Consider the following 20778-nt stretch of genomic DNA (forward strand, 5'->3'; position numbering starts at 1 on the left):
TTTACCTTCTTTTTTGTTCTGGAGATACTAGTGTAGTACTTGCCGCTCTTTAATCAAACTGAAGTGGTATGGTTGACTATAATCACATGGTCTATCAAAGTAATGTAATTTTTTTTTTTTTGGGAGGGGGGGGGGGGTTTGAAAAGCCACAGGCTGCAGATTGTGAAACATATTTTTTTACCAAATTAAATTGCACAAAGGTTTGTGTATAATTTTGATGTCTGTTCTGATATATATATTATTTTTTTTATTTTTAACTCAATAATATTTAACAAAATAATAAAATGTATTTTTTTTGTCCAAGATGCTGTGTTAAGCTGTCCATTAGCTGCAGCTCGGGACATTTTAAGTTAATGAGTGTAATCTGATCTTCTCACGTCTCGCCGTTGTCATTTGTTACTTTTGCCCTAGTTTTTCCTTACACATCCAGGGGGGATAATACATGTGGGATATATGCAGGAATTTAATTAAACATGATTCAGCCAGAATTAGAGATGGCCTGGACTCATAAAAATAGATTGCGCTTAATTACATTTAATATGTGCCGCTTCTCCTGTCATCTCCGTTTGATGTGTATATTTGTCACACGGCAGCTGTCTGCACACTTGAAGTGGACCTAGCTTCACATATATTTTATATTTATGTGTTAGGTGCATCAATCTAAATAATATCTATGCCTAGCACTTCCAGGTATTTATTACCTCTCGCAGTACTTCTCCCAGCCCGTTCCTTCATCTGCTCCTCTGTCAATAAGGAAGGCACCATCTTGTTCAGGCATTAGCCAGAGTCGGCATTCATTTCCTAGATTGAGATGCTGGTGCAGAGATGACACAATTATACAAATCCTGGTGCCTGTGCAGTTCTTGCCTGTGTCCACAAATGTCTGACACAAATCAGTCGTATAAATAGTAATTTGTAAATGAACTGTTGATTTCCACCTTTACATATTGCCATTCCACAGCCCCCCTCACCCTCCTCCAAGTTCTCTGCTCCACTTCAGAAGACACCCTTTTGGTTAACCCTGTGTTTTCCCTAAGGCCAGATCAGGGCCTTCATTTTCATTGCCTCGCCTTCACTTTCCTGTTACAGCAGATGTCCAAGGTGTTTGAATATAAAGGCTTCTGTTTAATGGGGGGGGGGTCTACACCTGACTAACATTTGGCCAGTCCCTGCCGAATTGGCTGAATTTCAGTCCTTGTGTAGCCAGCTTAATAGGCACTCAGCAGTCAGTATTTAGTAACATACCTGGTCAGACATGCCCCCTCTCTTCCTCTGTGTGAAGACACATATGCTTTGGGGTGTGACTGTTAATTATCTCTGCTGGTCTGAGTATTTCAAAAACTGCTGATTTACTGGGATTTTCATGCACAACCATCTCTAGGGAAATCGAGACGCATCAGACCAGGCAACGTTTTAACAATTTTTCTGTCCAATTTTGGTGACTGTGTACGAATTGTAGCCTCCATTTCTTGTTCTTAGTTGACAGGAGTGGCACCCGGTGTGGTCCTCTGCTGCTGTAGCCTATCTGCTTCAAGGTTTGACGTGTTGTGCCTTCAGAGATGGTATTCTGCATACCTTCATTGTAATGAATGGTTATTTGAGTTACTGTTGCCTTACTATCATCTCAAACCAATCTGCCCATTCTCCTCTGACCTCAAAAAGGCATTTACATCCACACAACTGTGGCTCACTTGATATTTTCTCTTTTTCGTACTATTCTCTGTAAACCCTGGAGATGGTTGTGTGTGAAAATCCTAGTAGATCAGCAGTTTTTGAAATACTCATACCAGTCCACCTGGCACCAACAACCATGCCACGTTCAAAGTCACTTAAATCCCCAATGTTAGAGAGTGATTGGTTGCCATGCGCAGTTGCAGAGTATGCACCTGTTTTAGTAAATCTCCTCCAATATATATTTCTTTACATACGTGTGGCTCAGTAAAGTACTATATGAAGCCATTTTGTTATACACTGCTCAAAAAAATTAAAAACACTTTTTAATCAGAGTATAGCATCAAGTCAGTTAAACTCCTCGGATACTGATCTGTTCAGGTAAGTAGCAGAGGGGGTTGTTAATCAGTTTCAGCTGCTTTGGTGTTAATGAAATTGACAGGTGCACTAGATGGGCAACAATAAGACAACCCCCAAAACAGGAATGGTTTTACAGGTGGCAGCACTTACATTGTTTTCCCTACTCATCTTTTCTAACTGTTTTTCACTAGTTTTGCATTTGGCTAGGGTCAGTGTCACTACTGGTAGCATGAGGCGATCCCTGGACCCTACAGAGGTTGCAAAGGCAGTCCAACTCCTCCAGGATGGTACATCAATACGTGCCACTGCCAGAAGGTTTGCTGTATCTCCCAGCACAGTCTCAAGAGCACTACTCTAAGAGAGCTGGACGAGGCCGTAGACTTTCTTTAACCCATCAGCAAGACTAGTATCTGCTCTTTTTGTGTAAGGAGGAACAGGATGAGCTCTGCCAGAGCCCTACAAAATGACTTCCAGCAGGCCACTGGTTTGAATGTCTCTGACCAAACAATCAGAAACCGTCTTAATGAGGGTGGCCTGAGGGCCCAACGTCCTTTAGTGGGCCCTGTGCTCACTGCCCGGCACCATAGAGCTCGATTGGCATTTGCCATTGAACACCAGAATTGGCAGGTCCACCACTGGCGTCCTGTGCTTTTCACAGATGAGAGTAGGTTCACACTGAGCACATGTGACAGACATGAAAGGATCTGGAGAAGCCGTGGAGAACTTTATGCTGCCTGTAACATTGTTCAGCATGGTGGTAGGTTAGTGATGGTCTGGGGAGGCATATCCATGGAGGGACACACAGACCTCTACAGGCTAGATAATGGCACCCTGACTGCCATAGGGTATCGGGATGCACTGTCCAGGAGCTCAGCGATGCCCTGGTCCAGATCTGGGAGGAAATACCCCAGGACACCATCCTTCGTCTCATTAGGAGCATGCCCTGACGTTGTCAGGCATGCATACAAGCACGTAGGGGCCATACAAACTATTGAGGACCATTTTGAGTTGCTGCAATGAAATTTCAGAAAAATGGACTAGCCTGCTGCATCATTTTTTCACTTTGATTTTCGTGGTGTCTTTGAATTCAGTCCTCTGTAGGTTGATAATTTTCATTTCCATCAAATGATGGGGCATCTTTACATTCCTAACATATTACCCAGTCCATATCCGTATAGATATCCAGCATGATATTTTTCCCCTTTGAGATCTGCTGTGTTTTCAAAAGTGTTCCTTTAATTTTTTTGAGCAGTGTATTTTAGCCCTGATGAAAACTCTTGTGTAACTCTTGAAATGCCACGAAGGTTGATTCTCAATAGATTCTTTTATTGTGACAAATAGAAACTATATGATGGATTGATTCCCAGGACTTTGCCTTCTAATCTGTTAAATTCACAAAAGAACCTGTTCAGGCTTTTTGGGACCACTCTAGAAAACTGGCTGTTCAGATTTGGAGTCCATCTCTCCACCACTCAAATCCTGACACAATAGCATTTTTGATTTCCCATCACATTGCATCTGAGTGACAATGACCACAGAACAAATGGACAATGTGAATGTTCCACTGGACACATCTGTTACAAGGATAACTTTCTAAAATATTATTCCACACTTTGGAGAAATGTTCTCTGACTTCCTGTTTTGTTTCAGACTTAAAGTGAAGGGAAATCACTTTACAAAGAGTAATCAAAACTTGAAAAAAGTTAATTTATATGACAGTGTCTACAACACCAGAGACAAAGCCAAGGAGCACAGTTGTGGAGACCTCACCTATATTATAATACACAAATATAAAAATCCAAAGAATAACCTGACACGTTATCATCCACACTTAACTCTCCATCTTGTTTTGGGTGAACTGACCCTTTAAATTAACTTTACAATAGGCCTTGGAAAATTCTTGCTTTGCTGTTTTTTTCCCCCAACAGTTTTCCAGGGGCCCCAGAAAGCCTTGGTAAAATGTCATTTTATGGTACTGAAACATTAAATATGAGTGATTCCACAGTTCAACCTCACTGTTGGTTTTGGATGTCGCAAATGTTTGTATAACTGTATTTTTGTGTACTGTGAACTGCAGCTGATAAATACTGGCGCCTTTTGAATGATTTTAGACCAGACACACATTCCTTACAGTTCAGTTGTTATGAGGTTAATTGCTGTCCAGTTGTAAGTGCCAGGGTGTATCAGAGGCCAATGACCGCAAATCATATGCAGTTGGTGCTGAGATGTCAGTGATGAGAAGTCTAGCAAGGGCTGTGAGGACTGTTTGTGGGACACTTTTTTGAAACTAATAAGGTAAGTACACACTTTTAAAGCTGTGGGTTCAGGGCACAAAAACATTCCTGCAAATGTAATCCTCATTAGCCACAAAAGAAAAAATCCACTTTATGTGCACCACGTCTTTATTAACCCAGAAATAAGTTTGTAAAAGTCATCATCATATATAGTCTGTGCAGAGAGCAGAACTGTGGGGGGGATCCAGACCAGTCATCCTGCACAAGGAGAGAGAACAGCAGTGACTAGTCTACATTACAGGAAAGTTCTGCACAGAGTCAAAGTACAAATGTTGTATCCAGCTAGATTACTATACAGACCTAGAATCAATATGCAGGAGAACCCAAGATTAAAGGATATCTATGGTCACAGCATACACTATATTTAATAACGTAAACATTAAACAATACAAACAATAGTTATTTTGGACAATCCCATATAACCACTTGAAACAGTCAGCAGTTTCAGGTGGTATACCTGGATGATGCCGGCAGCTACAGGCATCACCCCAGTATTGTTTTTATCCTGTGGGCGATTCTGTTTTTTGTAAAAAGCAATCCAACTGGCAATTAGCCACTGGATTGCTTTTCAGGTGTGGAGGGGGGTGCCCCCCCCCTCTTGCCACCTCTCTTTGGGCTCTTCCATGCCGGTGGGGAACTTGGCACCGAAGCCAGAAGTTCCGCTGGCTGACTGTAAAGCTGACCATGGACCGGAATGTCCACAATCCTTGGCAATCATCAGCAAAATGTATTTTGTCACTTCTGGTTTCCTCGGATGTAAACCGTGCCATTTTTAAATTGGAAAAGCATCTGATCACACCGATCTTGGGGTGAACAGATGTTGTTAAGGGCAGAGGAGACAACTATGGTCTAATAGATCGCACCACACATGTGAGGTATTGCCATGAGCGTCAGAGGGAAAGCAATAATTCTAGCAGCAGATCTCCTGTGTAACTCTAAACTGGTAACCTGTAAAGGCTTTTAAAGCTTCACCTGTGTTTTATAAATACCGTAGTTTGTCGCCATTCCACATGCATGTGAAATTGTAAAGTGTGACATGTTGGGTCTCTAGTTACTCGGCATAACTCCTTCTTTTATATTTTACCAAAAATTAGGTATTTTACACTGTGTGCACAATTATTAGGCAAGTTGTAATTTTGAGCATACATTTTATTATTAAGCTACAGTGCACTTGATCAATCCAAAAAGCTAATTAACCTCAAACCTGAATATTTAACAAAGTAAAAGTGAGGTTTTGGCTTTCTTAGGAGAATATCTATGTACAGAATTAGTGGGCAGCTATTAGTATGCCGAATTATTATGCAACTAAATGAAAAATGGAAATTTTACCTTCTCATTTGTTTATTTTCATCTTTTAAAGTGAGAAAAATAAACAAATAACTCAAAATTTACAAATAAACATTTCTGACATTTAAAAACCAATATAGCCACCGTTCTTTTCAATAACAGTCATAGGCCTTCCATTCATGGAGTTTTAGTTTCTTGATCTGTTGATGATCAACCTTTTGTGCAGCAGCAACCACAGCCTCCCAGACACTGTTCAGTAAGGTGTACTGTTTTCCTTCACTGTAAATTTCCCATTTAAGAAGGGCCCACAAAGCCAGGTGAGGAAGGGGGCCATGTCATTATTCTTTCATCTTTAAGGCCTTTACTGGCAAGCCACGCAGTGGAATACTTTGATGCATGCGATGGAACATTGTCCTGTATAAATATCATGGTCTTCTTGAAAGATGCAAACTTTTTCCTGTACAACTGCTTGAAGAAAGTGTCTTCTAAAAACTAGCAGTAGGTTTGAGAGTTGATTTTGAGTCCATCTTCAATCCGAAAAGGTGCAACTAGCTCATCTTTAATAATACCAGCCCATACCAGAACCCCACCTCCACCTTGCTGGTATCTGAGTCGAAGTGGAGCTCTGTGCCTGTTACTGATCCAGCCACGGGCCCATCCATCTGGTCAATCAAGAAGTCTCTCTCATCTCATCAGTCCATAAAACCTTTGAAAAATCTGTTTTCAGATATTTCTTGGCGCAGTCTTGATGTTTCAACTTTTGTCTTGTTCTTGGTGGTCGGTTTTCAGTCTTCCTTACCATGGCCATGTCTCTGAGCACCTTGCATTCCTGAACACTCCAGGTAGTTCGCATGTCTGGAATATGACAGCACTGGAGGATAATGGGTTCCTGGTAGCTTCACATTTGATTCTTCTCAAATCTTTGGCAGTTAATTTGCGATTTTTTTTTTTTTTTCAACATGTTTCTTGCAACCGTGTTGACTATTTGCAATAAAATGTTTGATGGTTCTGTGATCATCCCGCCGAAAGACTTTTTACAATTTTTGACTTTTTAGAGTCACATAAATCTCTTTTGTGGTCCATTTTGACTGAGGAAAAAGAAGCTGCCTAATAATTATGCACACCTTGATATAATGTGTTGATCTCCTTTAAGCAACACCCTCCCTCATTACACAAATACACATCACCTGATATGCCTAAATCCAATAAGCATTCAAGTTTATACAGCTTGGAGTTGAACGATATGCATAAAAAATTATTTGGTCAAAATACTCACTTGCCTAATAATCGTGCACACAGTGTATTGTGTTTGTGTGCATTAAAATTCATTAGTGTATTTTTTCCAGAAAATGATGTGTGAAGAAAAACCGCTGCGCATATACTTACCATTTTATTCTATAGGGCCTCTGCTTAAAATAGAATATATAATGTTTTGGGTGTTCTAAGTAAATTTTTTTAGCAAAAAAAGCTGATTTTTTCATGTAAACAAAATGTGTCAGTAAAGTGGATAAGCTTACTTGAAATATCTTCTATAGCGCTGTGATTTCTGCTCGCCATATCTGTCAGCAACTTCCTGGATTCCCTGCATGCTTTGCAGCTTCTACGCTGCTGTTTATGTTCAATATCTAATTACTACATATCCCATGGTACCTTGCTGCCTGCAAGCAGTGATTCCGTACTGACTCCGCCTCCTGAAACTCCTCCTCGTAGCACCTCCTGTAGATCAGAATGCAGGCTCTGTGAAATGTGTGACAGTAGTGCCTACTTACAGGGCATAGTGACTACGTGTCACAGAATTCCAGGAATGTAAATGTATGGGGATCTTAAAGTAAGTTTACAAGATCATTCACATTAACTGTTTCCCTACCGCCCTATAGCAGAACTGCTGCTACAAGGCGACAGGGCTGCGCAAAACCACATGTGTGTGTGTGTATATATACGTGATTTTGCATTTTAGGTAGGGGGAAATGGAGGCTACATATGTCGTTCACTGGGTCCCAGCCAGAGATTCCCTGCTGGTACCCGGCAATTGCCAAGGAACAGTGACAGGGGAGAGACCTGTGTGTAAACACGGGTCTCTCTTCTGCCAGCTGTAACATGCTGCTGTGTACTTCTCTGCCCAGCAGAGAAATACACGGTTGCAGGTTTCCCTAGTAAAGCACATACAGTAAAACACAGCACAGTTACCCTTTAATCGCTCCAGATGTTAACCCCTTCCTGCCCAGTGTCATTAGTACAGTGTCAGTGCTTTTTATTAGCACTGATCACTGTATTAGTGTCATTGAGATGTCAGTGGCAGTTGGTCAGTTCCCACCCAATGTCCGAATTCCCGCTAGAAGTCGCTGATCGCCGCCATAACTAGTATAAAAACAAATTACGAAAAAAAAAATTCCAGTATATACACCACCATTTGTAGATGCTATAACGTTCACAAAAACCAATAAATTTACATGTATTGGGATTTTTTTTTTTTAGCAGACATGCAGCAGAATACATTTTGACCTAAATTTATGACGAAATTTTGAGTTTTAAAAAAGTTTTTTACTTGATATGTCAAACATATTGTTTTTTTTTCAAAATCGTTCTTTGTTTGTTTATAGCGCAAAAAATAAAAAATTGCAGAGGTGATCAAATACCACCAAAAGAAAGCTCCATTTGTGGGAAAAAAGGACATAAATTTCATTTGGGGGCAGCGTTGCATGACCACTCAATTGTCAGTTAAAGTAACATCCCCCTCACATACTACCGTGTCACTGGGAAAAATTCTCCCCAGGGGGGACAAAAACTGCTATTAAACAAAACAAAAAAAACAGAGTTTATGACTCTTTCTAACTCAATCCAAAACTGAAAAATATTTGGGTGGAGTTGGGCTTTAAAAAAAATACTATATTGCTACATTATAAGCCAATTTTCAATATCACTTTCCTAAAAATTGCCTTTTTTTAATTGCAGCAACCACTATGATTTTCTAAAACTGCCCAATTTAAAATAAAATTAGATGTATTTCTTTAAAATGACTTTCTGTTGTTCCAGGGCTTGACATTCATTTTCTTCACGCAAAGCCAAAAAACCTCCCAGCTGGCAGAAGAGCCAAGCCTCTTATTATGGTCCATGGATGGCCTGGATCCTTCTACGAGTTCTACAAGATAATCCCCCTTCTGACTGATCCTGCCAGCCATGGTCTGAGCGATGAGCATATTTTTGAGGTCATCTGCCCATCCATCCCTGGCTACGGGTTTTCTGAGGCATCTCATAAACAAGGTACAGTTCAACTTCTCTGAGATATGACATTTATGGAACTACCATATTGTCTCTCTTCAACTTTCAGAGAGCAGCACCAAGGAAATCAACTAGAGACTTTTCAGAAATCCTTGTTGATGCTGTAATCCAGAAAATCATTTTACTTTGTATTTTATTTGAGCTTTATTGAAGAAACCCCTTCACACTGCTAAACTTTTCAATGACCACTTCTTTAATGAGCAGTCTGGGACTGTTGTTCTCTTTGGTCCCTGGCAGCGCTTACAGGTTCCCCTTGCTGATTAAGCAGTGGCATGGCAGTCAGCGGGAGGAAACTGTGACTGCTGCGATGTCCACTCCAAAATCACGTTATCAGCCCTCTATTTCACTCCTATTTTACAGCACAGGGTTAAATATATGTTTTTTGTATGTTTAAGTGTGTGTGCTTTAAATGTTGTTGTTCTATTTCTGGATAGGATGTAATTCAGTTGCTGTGGCTCGAATCTTCTATAAGTTGATGCAGCGTTTGGGATTCCGGGAGTTCTATGCTCAGGGTGGAGACTGGGGATCATTGGTGTGTACAAACCTCGCTCAGATCGCTCCCAGGTAAGAACTCATTTGCATTTTATGGATAGACAGATGGCACCTTTGCCCACTTGCAAACTAATCCTACACACACCTGTAATATTCTTTCCAGTTTGAACAATGAAAGCTTTATTTCCATCACAATCCCCTATTGTGCTGTGCAGAATTGAGTATTGCCACTTGCTTTTACGAGGCTGGACATGGGCAGCCTTTCAGGGAACTTTCTGGTAGAGACATACAGTATATGATTTACCATTGCTGGCTTGCTATTGAAGATTTATATTGTGAGGGCTGTCATTGTCCTTATGCTTGTTTCATTGCTTAGTGGCCAAGTAGAGTAAACGTTGGTGTAGTTGCAAACAGATGTGGACTTCAAACAACAAGCTTTACTGCAAGTCCAGTTCAAAGAGACAACGAATTTTGGGTTTAAAATAGAAAAGAAAAAAAAGCCTCCTCAGGGCTGCAAGGATGACAGTGGTGGAGCTCCAGGGGCTGCTATGTTTTTACAATCAATGTAGATTGAGACAGCTGTTTTGGCAGCTTTTTTAAGTGACCTTACTATACAGTATTTTCGCTTGAAAAAACCCTGATGAGGGGTTCTTTTTCCTGCTGCCTGTTTTTAATGCATGTAGGTTGTTTGAAGTCCACGTCTGTTTGGCAATTTCTTTTTACGCTCTGCTTGTTCACAAACATTAAAGTACTATTATACCCAAAAGCAAACCTTTATTATATTGCAGCTTACCAGTTCTTAGATGTAATGGCTGCATTTGTTTTCTTTTTTTAGTCTTTCTTTCTTCTAATTTCACATGATGATCTGGCCAGTAAGTCTGTTGTTGTTTTTTTTTTTTAACAGAACAAGCTGTCCTGCAGAGGGCAACAGTTATAGGAATGAGGGAATGAGTCAAACCATTTACCACTGACAGGGGTGCTGACAATGATCAACTTTTTTTATATATTTAAAACCATTATCCCAAAAGCAAAAAAAATTGTTACTGAAACTGATTATAATGTGTTATGTGGAATTTGGCTTCAGTTTTTTAGTGCATCTAAATCTGCTGGTACATCCAATACTCTCCTCCCACCCCACTGACAATGCTGCTATCTAAACGTGCCCCTTGTGCTCCTTCATGCAAAGTGGGGGCACTCAAATACAGGAGGTCTGTTACTAGCCAGATCACCAGGTGAAAAAAAATGGAAGAAAGCCTACAAAATAAAAAGAATGCAGCCAACACATCTAATGATTGGTAAACTGCAGTATATTATATTTTTGGTTTGGGTTTAATACCACTTTTAAGTCCAATCTTCACAGTTCTTTAGAACAAACAGCAGCCCATCAATCATCACCATTACTCTACACTGGGACTTTCTGATTACTCCCAAAAGGCAAATATTGCATTGGATACAGCACCGCCATACTGCTTAGTGAATCCACGATCTTGAACAAGCAAGCTGTCAAGTACATGTTTGTGTAGGGTTTGCCATGCTCCATATATAACAAGTCAGCCCATGGCCCCTTCTATATTTTTGTCTTCACAGGTTCCTTTTAGGGCCGGTTCACACTATAAAAACGCAGTCTGGATGTATTTCTGCATGCACGTTTGTAATGCGTTTTTTGATGCGTTGCGGTTCATTTTTTCCCCTCTATTCCTTCAATTTAAATTATTATTATATTATACAGGATTTATATAGCGCCAACTGTTTGCTCAGCGCTTTACATTGTAGTGGGAGACAATACAGTTCAATACAAGAGGGAGTTGAGGGCCCTGCTCCTTGGAGCTTACAATCTAGGAGGGAGGGGTGAATGGTACAATAGGTAAAACTGTGGGGGATGGAGTGGTTGGAAGCGTAGAGGATACCAGTATTAGCAGAGGGTGGGATAGGCTTCCCAGAAGAGATAGGTTTTCAATGATCGCCTAAAGGTAAGTAGAGTGGGTGATAGTCTGATAAATTGGGGTAGGGAGTTCCAGAGGATGGGTGACGCCCTGGAGAAGTATTTGTGACGAGCATGGGAGGAGGAGATAAGAGAGCTAGTGAGTAGGAGGTCTTTCGAGGAGCGGAGAGTATGGTTTGGGTGATATTTAGAGATAAGATCGGATATGTAAATTGGGGCAGTGTTGTGGATGGCTTTAAAAGTCATTCTTAGTGTTTTGAATTTTATCTGTTGGGCAACTGGAAGCCAGTGGAGGGATTGACAGAGAGGGGTGGCAGATACAGAACGTTTTTAGTAAGGTGGATGAGTCTGGCAGCAGCGTTCATGATAGACTGGAGTGGGGATAGCCTGCGATGAGGTAGGCCAATGAGGAGGGAGTTACAATAGACGAGGCGTGATATGACAAGGGAGTGAATAAGTAGCTTAGTGGTTTCCAGGGTTAGGAGCGGTCATATATAGGGATATGTGCATTCCAGTGTGGTTTTGGTGCGTTCCGGTGCGTTTTTGATGCGTTTTACCACGTTCCAGTACAGTTCTGTGCAGGAAAAAGGCAGCCTCTTCTACTTTTTTTTTGTCTGCATCCGGAACGCACTGAAACTCAAAGCACTGATGGGAATTATGACATTGACAACCATATAACCTACTTTCTGTGCATTTTGGATGCAGAAAAAAAAGCACACTGAAACGCATGTAGTGTGAACTGGCCCTTAAAACAGACCTATATTATACCACCAAAGAGGACCTGTACTGTGGAAGCTGCGCCTAAAACAATTCAAGCAGAGGCAAAAGACTAGTCACCGGTTTTGCCTGTGGTCTTCCTGCACTGCCTTGTTCTGTGTGGTATTGGCCATCTTGGCAGAGGCAGGGCTTTGTTTCCTTTTGTCAGAACTGTCCCTCTCATGACTGATGAGGAAAATGATGAGTTCTGAAGACAGCTGGGGTATGATGTAAGCTGGCCGTGAACTGACAGTTTTTTCTCCTTCAGCCATTGCTCCATCCACGCTACAGAGCACATGAACAAATCTCCCACTGCAGCTATGGTATTTTGGATTTTTGGCAGCAGCCGCTGTTCAGCTGAAAATTTTCCAGCAGGCTCTTTTGACAAAAGATGATCTAACATTCAATTTCTGTCAAATAGAGCTGAACCAGTGGGGCCAACCATTGAGCAAAATTTGAACAGTGTATGGCTAGTATGAGAAGCAGCAGCAGAGATTGATGAAGCACAGATCTATAGAATGAATGAGGCAATATCAGAAAGATCTTGCTCTGCATGTTTCCAGTAACCTTTCCAGCAAGGTGAGCAATAAGCAGCACAGTGGTAACATCTCCAGCTGTCACTCCACATCAAATGTGACTGCAGAAAGTGCACAGATATTTTTGAATAGGAATTCAAGGCAAAGGGTTCCTTTTCAGGGTGTTTTTGGCACCCTTACCATTTTTAGATGTTCCCTATAAATTAGCAAATCTTCACTTTTTGACTTCATGTCAACTTTGCAGAAAACTAGTTTGCTGTGTATCCTTTATTTACACTATCCTTCCACTGTCTCATTTTGTAACACATTATTTCATCAAGTCAATTAACTAGTGGTCTTATTTATATTGTTGCTGCAAACATTATATATATATATATCTATATCTCTGTACAATCTCTTTCAGCAATGTTAAGGGTCTGCACCTCAACATGGTATTTGTGTCAAGCTTTAAGCCCGTGATCCTCCTCTCCATTCTGCTGGGCCAGTATTTCCCAGGGCTATTTGGCTTCAGTGACCTGGAAGTCAGGAGACTGTTCCCCTTTATGAAGAACGTGGTTGGCCACAGCGTTAAGGAGAGTGGGTACATGCATCTCCAAGCCACCAAGCCAGATACTGCAGGTAAGATGTGACCTTTGTCACTTCAGCTTTGTTGAATATAGGCAAATTTTATTCCAACCTCTAATCTGTTTTTCTCCACCACTTAAAAAAATCAATGTAGCCACACTACCATGTGACCTAGGTGTTCAATAAATGTTTTCCCAGTAGGGCACCCCACTAGACATCTCGAGGTGTGCAGTTTCCTGTACTAGGGCTTAATTGTAGAGACTCTATTAGAGGCCTAATTAGAATCTTGAGGGGCCCATGACCTCTGGCCAGGGCCCTTTACTCCTGTCACAGGGTCCTTTATTGCAGTCCAGCAGTGGGGCCCCTTCACATGTTCTGCAGTGGGCCCCTTTCCTGTCATTTTGGTGCCCCCATGGTGGCGGAGCACCAGGGCCCAGTTGCAAGTATGACCTTTGCAACCCTGGTAGTTTTGCCACTGGTGTCAGTAGCTTTTGAATTTTTTATTTTTTTTTTACCATTTTATTTTATATTTTTTTTTTTTACAATTTAATTTTATTTATTTTTGACAATTCTTTTAAGAGCCCAGTTGGGGGACTTTATTGAGATATCAGGGGTCTAAACAGACAGTTCACTGAGTCATTGATTGGTACAGAAAAGGAAGGAGACGGTAAACGACATATAACGGTCCCTTCCCCACTCTCCATCCTGAAAGCAGCCCCCCGTAGCAGCCGGCGGGAGAGAAGGGGTTTGTTTTTGGGGGGGAGGGGGGGCTGGCAGACCTGCAGGGGATAAGGGGGTGGCCAGTAGAGTACATAGGGGCCTGGAGGCCACAGGACCTGGATAGGTGCGGGTGGCATATAGAGAAATCCGTTTCTTCCTGCAACTACTGAATTATTGCAGGAGGGAGAGAAGGAGAAGCGGACTTTCAGCAACTAAAGGAGAAAAATGGAGGGCATCGGTTTCTCTATATGCCACCCCTGCCGTCCCTCATATCCAGGCATACAGGGGAGCCACACCGGCTACCTGGAGAATTGGGCTGGGTAGCAATTGTGACCCCTGTAATTACTCCCCTGGACTCTATAATTAGGCCCTAGTAAAGTGTGAAACTCTAAAAGAGCTTGAGGAGTTTGGCTAAATGTTCATAAACTGAAATGAGTGAAGTTTGCTGAACTCCTTAATCATGTGGCATGACTTCAAGAGAGTTCAAGAAAGACGGGACAAATGCCTTTGTTTGGCCTAGACCCACTGCTTGTGAGAGCAGTAGTAAGAAGCCTTTGGGCAGCATCACTGAGTTTGCCAATTTGCAGCAGTTGTTGAACTCGAGAATATAGCACATTTTAATGTAGTCTTTCCTCTGCCAGCGTCTCTGTGTGGAAGCGGTAGTCTCACTGCTGGGGTCCATCACTTCTTGGTGAGCCACAGCTCTCCAATCAGCAAAGCCCATGCTGCCTGCTATTTGCTGATAGGGGTCAGGCTTTACAACTCAGGATGTGGTTGCTTTCCAAAGAGAACTGTAAGGTGTTGAACAGGGGTGGACTGACAACTCATGGGGCCCCCGGGCAATAGGGAATCATGGGGCCCCTGTGTCCTTGCCCAAACTCAAAAAAGCCTATGAAAAAGGTATCAGGGGCATCTCATGGGGCCCCCTACTGACCCCGGGCCCTCGAGCAGTGCCCAAGTTTCCAAATGGTCAGTCCGCCCCTGGTGTTGAACAACTTTCTGTTTTGATACGCCTGGACTGTATTTTGCTGATTAGAATAGGAAGGTAAATTGGGCATTAACTGCAGCATGGTGTAGTTTTAGTTTGTCAGGTCTACAAGCTCACAGAAAATTAATATGTGTTTTGATCTGACTGATGTTTAGGAAAATTGATTTCAGTCTCTGTGCAAAAAAAATATAGTTTATGGGAAGAAATATAAAAATTAAGACTTGTATGTAAAGATCTATTGCAAGTTTTGTTGAGATGACATTTTTTGTTTAATAAAGCTATGTGAACAATACTGGCAATAGTCAGAAGCTGACAAGTACTAGCAGCCAAACCGATTCCACAATGGAGGAAGTTTGTATTTCCTGGGCTACCGCATATTACATAGTGCTCTTTATATTATTTTGGGCAAAGTACAAGTTCACTTTAATGAATGAGATCACTTTCCATCTGTCTCCTCCCCACTCCAATATATTTAACCCTTTAGTAATATACTTACCTTTTAGCCCTGTTCATACAGCCCTTGAACATGAAAAGTTCCTTCAGCATCCTTTGCCTATTCCAGTTGCAGTCTCTTTCATGTAAGGGCCAAAGGCAATGTAAAAATGAGAAATAAAAGAAAGCAAGATAGGTAGAACTCTCTGCAAACTGGTTGCTCTTTATTTTTCATCTTTAGACTGGGTTCACACTGTTGCAGAGTGTTTAACGCATGTGTATTGATGTGTGTTATGTTGCATGCTAACATGCATTGTATTATGGTACCCGTTGAATTGAATAGGCTACCTAAAGCACCAAGATGCACCAAATATTGCTTCTACATTTTTTTGTAACTCCGTTCACCACAATGCATGGTAGTGCATTACCATGCATTGTGTGCTGCAATGCACAGCTGTCGCCAAGGTTCATTGGGGTGTCATTAGGAATGAATGGCATTGCAGCATACTGACACTCAGCATATGTATTTTCGTGCATTGTGCTAATTTGTGCATTTCTGCAGTGTGAAGGTGGCCTAAGTCTTTATATACCTGTCCAGACTTTGATTTAGCATTTTCTTCTCATAACCTGCTCTTGACTTGGTCTTCACTTCTTATTGCTGTCTCTAAAGCTGTCCATAGATGAGTCGAAAAATGACCGTTAAGTTGATCAATAAACGAAAATAGGTCATACGATTGTGCCATCATTTGTTTTGTTTTTATAAAACAAAACCAGCATGTTGGATCAGGCACTTTCGATTGTGGCATGCAAAATCTCATGTCGCAGCTGGCACACTAATGATGCAAAAAATGAACGATTCGACAACTGACAGTTTTAGTTCAGTTTTCAATTTGCGGCCGGCTTAAGACTTCTATTGTGCTGTCCCCTTTCTTTGAAACCCTTTTCTGCATGTAATTAGTATTCCCCAACAATGAGTCTTTGGATGCTCCCTCAAATGCCGTATTTTTTAAATATTATGATTTACATCAGATATAGAAAACTCAAATGCTATGAATGACCCAATAGAGGTTCATCTACCTAATTTGAAAATCAGGTTCTACTCTGATTTATGCCATCTCTCCTCATTTATCTACAGCAGGCGTCAGTAAATGGCGGAATCGCAGTCCAGACACGGACCGAGTGACAGTCCTGTCCGGACCGCGACTGTACCACTTAACAGCCTGAGTGGACTCCTCTCCTCCTGCCGCTGCAGCTGTTAAAAATCCCAGCATTGTGGAGGACGGGAGAAATGGCAGGGTGGACTCCTCTTCTGTGTGACCTGTCCTACCGCCACTGCTGCTGAACTCACAGCAGGAAAAAGGGCGGGAGGCATCACAGGGTGGATGCCTCTTCTGAATGTACTCTCCTGCCGCCGCTGAGCTCACAGCTGGAAAAAAGGCAGGAGGAATCGCAGGGTGGACGCCTCTTCTGAATGTACTCTCCTGCCGCCGCTGAACTCACAGCAGCAACGAGGGTGGGAGGAATGACAGGGTGGACTCCTTCTGTGTGACCTGTCCTGTCACCACTGCTGTTGAAGTCACAGTAGGGAAGAAAGCAGGAGGAATGGCAGGGTGGACTCCTTTCTGAGTGTACTCATTGCTGCCACCGCTGAACTCACTACAGAGAGGAGGGTGGGAGGCACGGAAGGTCGACAGGGGGAACAGCAGCTGTCCAACCTTTAATATTAACAAGCGGGTCACTCGCCTTTTACCAAGAATAGTTAGGCAGCTCCCGCCCTCAGTGCAGACCTTCCGTGCTTCCTGTCCTCCTCCCTGCAGTGAGTTCAGCAGTGGCAGTGACGAGTACACTCAGAAGAGGCGTCCACCCTGTTATTCCTTCCGCTTTCTTCCCTACTGTGACTTCAACAGCAGTGGTGGCAGGACAGGTCACACAGAGCAGGAGTCCACCCTGCCATTCCTCCCACCCTCCTCTCTGCAGTGAGTTCAGCAGCGATGGCGACAAGTACTTTCAGAAGAGGATTGCACGCTGCCATTCCTCCTGCCCTGCACACTATTGAATTAAGGTAGGGGGAAGACTAAGGGAGGGCTTTGATGTCAGGGGAAGCTGTGATTTGGGGGGCTGTGAAGTGAGGGGGAGGCTGTAAAATGGGGGGCTGTGATGTGGGGGGCAGTGAGAGGGGGGAGCTGTGAAATGGAGTGTAATTGGGGGGGAGCTGTAATACTGGGGGCTGTGATGTGAGGGAGAAACTCTGATATGGGGGGCTGTGATGTGATAAGGGGGAGCTATGATATAGGGGGCTGTAATGCGGGAAGCTGTGATGTGAGAAGGGGGAGGGCTGTGATGTAAGAAGGGGGAGGGCTGTGATGTGAGAAGGGGGAGGGCTGTGATGTGAGAAAGGCAGCTGTGAGTTGGATGAGCTGTGATGTGAGGGGGCAGTTCTGATATGGGGGTCTTTAATGTAAGGGGGGGCTGTGATGTGAGAGGGGGGAGCTGTGATATGGGGGGCTGTGATGTGGGGGGGGGCTGTGATGTGGGGGGGGGGGCTATGATGTAAAGGGGAGCTGTGATATGGGGGGCTGTGATGTAAGGGGGAGATGTGATATGGAGGGGCTGTGATGTGAGGGGGGGAGGCTGTGATTTAAGGGGGAGCTATGATGGGGGGCTGTGAATTAGGGAGGGGCTGGGATGTGAGAGGGGGGAGCTATGATATGAAGGGTCTCTGGTGTGAGGAGGAGGGCTGTGATTGAAAGGGGGCTGTGATGTCAGGAGGGGGGAGCTGTGATGTGGGGGTTGTGATTGCAAGGAGGACTGTGATGTAAGCAGGTTTTTAATGTTGGGGGCTCTGATGGGAGTTGTGATATAAGGGGGTCTGTGATGGAAAGCCCAGAGTCATAGAAGACAAATGAGATTTGGACCTCCTCTGAGGAAAGAAAATGTTACCAACCAGACCTCTGTGAATTTGAATTCAGTATCCTTGATCTACAGTATTTTCCCTGACATCTCCTTTCACTTCTGGTTTGTACAGTAAATGTATCGGAACACCTCCTACCTAGACTCCTTTACTTCTTGTGTTTAAACATTTTCCTTTTGCATTGTAAACTCTTTTAGGCTAGGCCTAGTGTATGTTTGTATGTTGTCAATTATAGCTATAGCTTTCTTATGGTGCTATAATTATCCTAATTATTATTAATAATCATCCCATATTAGAGAAGGATAATCTAAGACTGTGTACAGCTTCATTTCCCGGTATTAACAGACACGAGCAAAGAATACTTTTGAGCATAATATCACTCTAAGCTGCTAAAAATAGCTCTGCAGGAATGGTTTTGAACGTCTTTAATAAGTAAATGAAGTGTCCTGGATTTCATTAGCGTGATTAAGCAGAGGTAAGATCAAAGGACAACATCAAAGATGCAAGGTAATGCACTTTTTCTGGTTCACAGGTGAATTCTAGGGCAGGTTAGAGCACTTTGCGTGCCAGCCTAAAAATAGTATCCAGGGTATGTGAAAGAGAACCTGAACTCAAAAGGCGAAGAGTGCTGTATTATAGGGAGTATCGAAAAATTTTAATTTTACCTAAGCAGTATCCTGAAAAATCTACCTTTTTTTTCTGGAATTCTTCCTGTAAAATAGCAGTGCATTTCCTGCTCCTCGGCACCACACTTGGAGTTTGTAAATGGATAGAAAACTGGCTAAAAGACTGTATCCAGAGAGTAGTGGTTAATGATTCATACTCTGAGTGGTCTAGGGTTGTCAGTGGTGTACCCCAAGGTTCAGTGTTGGGATCCTTATTGTTTAATATATTTATAAACATTATAGGGTGTGGGATTAAAAGTACCATTTCAGTCTTGGCAGATGACACCAAGCTGTGCAGTGGAATAATGTCCTTACAGGATGTCTCCAATTTACAAATCGACCTCAATGCACTGTTTAATTGGACAACTATGAGGCAAATGAGGTTTAATGTTGATAAATGTAAAATTATGCACTTTGGGGGCTAAGAATATGCATGCATCATACATACTAGGGGGGGGGGGGGTACAACTAGGGGAATTATTGGTGGAGAAGGATCTGTGTGTTCCGATATTAACCGCTTCTCATCTGCCCATTGCCTATAGACGGTGGACAGGAAGCTTTGCCTATCTGGCCTAATGTACCTGTCCATCAGCCTGCATTGGCAACTCCTGCGTTGCTCACAAAGTGTGCACCCAGGAGCCCAACGATTGGTATGTCACCCGGACACAGCGTATCACATTACTGCTGTGTCCGGTATTTTACCATGTGATTGCTGTGACCAATCACAGCAATCACATAGTAATCGCTGAAAGCAAAGTAAAGATTGCTTCTCGCTGCTCTCACTGTGAGAGCAGAGAGAAGCGATGCAGCAGCCTGTGAGTGTACAGTAGCCTGCTAGACTGCTTGTACATTCGCATGCTGCAGTGCCAACCACGCCATTGTCCCTGGTCACTGCCCACTGTAGTGAATAATAAACACACAGCCAGCCCCTATCGCCTGTCCCAGTGATCAAAATAATATTGCCATACTCCATACCAATGTCCTGATCACCGTCATGTACCATACCAGCGTCCCGATCACTGCCATGCCCTATACCAATGCCCTGATCACCGGCATACCCCATACCAATGCCCTGATCACCGCCATACCCCCAGTTTTTAGTTTTTCACTCCAATTCTCAAAAAAAGATATCGGGGAACTGGAGTAAGTGCAAAGAAGGGCAACCAAAGTGATAAGAGGCATGGAGGAGCTCTGCTATGAGGAAAGATTAGAACTGAATTTATTCTCTCTTGGGAAAAGGAGATTATGGAGGGATATGATCAACATGTATAAATACATCAGTGGTTCATATAGTGAACTCAGTGTAGAGCTATTCACCCTGAGGTCATCACAGAGGACAAGGGGGCACTCTTTATGTCTGGAGGAAAAGAGGTTTAATTTCCAAATATGGAAAGGTTTCTTCACAGTAAGAACTGTGAAAATATGGAATAGACTTCTTTTAGAGCTGGTTCTGGCCAGCTCATTGCTTATTGTTCTTACTGGAGAGGAAGCTGTACCTGGGGATCTGTAGTACAGGGATCTTCCTGCTTTTATTTAATCCATTATGTAGATCTGTGCATCCTCCACCTCTTGTGCTGCTTCTTGAATATTCCCCTACCAGTCATCAGCTCATCAGGCATCAGTGAGGTCTGACTTGAGGAAGCAAATTTCTGCCCTCTCCTTAAGATGGTCTCATTTACACACAATGCAGAGCAAGACATGGGATGTCAGTAATTGGGAAAAGATCAGATTCACAGAACCAAGAAGGCAAAACTGGTGCCAAGCCATTTGTTCTGTATCTGCCTTTTTAGGTTAAATCACCCACAGTTCAGGTCCTCTTTAATTTCTTAATTCCTGTCTTCATTGCTCCTGTTAATTTTAGCAAACTTGAACAAAAATCAA

At 42.6% G+C, this 20778-nt stretch overlaps 1 protein-coding gene across 2 annotated transcripts in view; it reads left to right on the top strand.

The window, feature by feature from the left end:
• Window positions 1-20778, top strand: part of EPHX1 (epoxide hydrolase 1) — an 87035-nt gene that overhangs the window by 39170 nt on the left and 27087 nt on the right. For both annotated transcript variants that reach the window (XM_089685080.1, XM_089685081.1), the window contains exons 4-6: window positions 8646-8873; window positions 9326-9455; window positions 13021-13235. In XM_089685080.1, coding sequence (XP_089541206.1) covers window positions 8646-8873; window positions 9326-9455; window positions 13021-13235 — 573 coding nt within the window. The remainder of the gene's footprint in view (window positions 1-8645; window positions 8874-9325; window positions 9456-13020; window positions 13236-20778) is intronic.

Source organism: Staurois parvus, unplaced genomic scaffold (assembly GCF_062004578.1).
Source record: "Staurois parvus isolate SC_StPar_1 unplaced genomic scaffold, SC_StPar_1.0 ptg000362l, whole genome shotgun sequence".
Taxonomy (NCBI): domain Eukaryota; kingdom Metazoa; phylum Chordata; class Amphibia; order Anura; family Ranidae; genus Staurois; species Staurois parvus.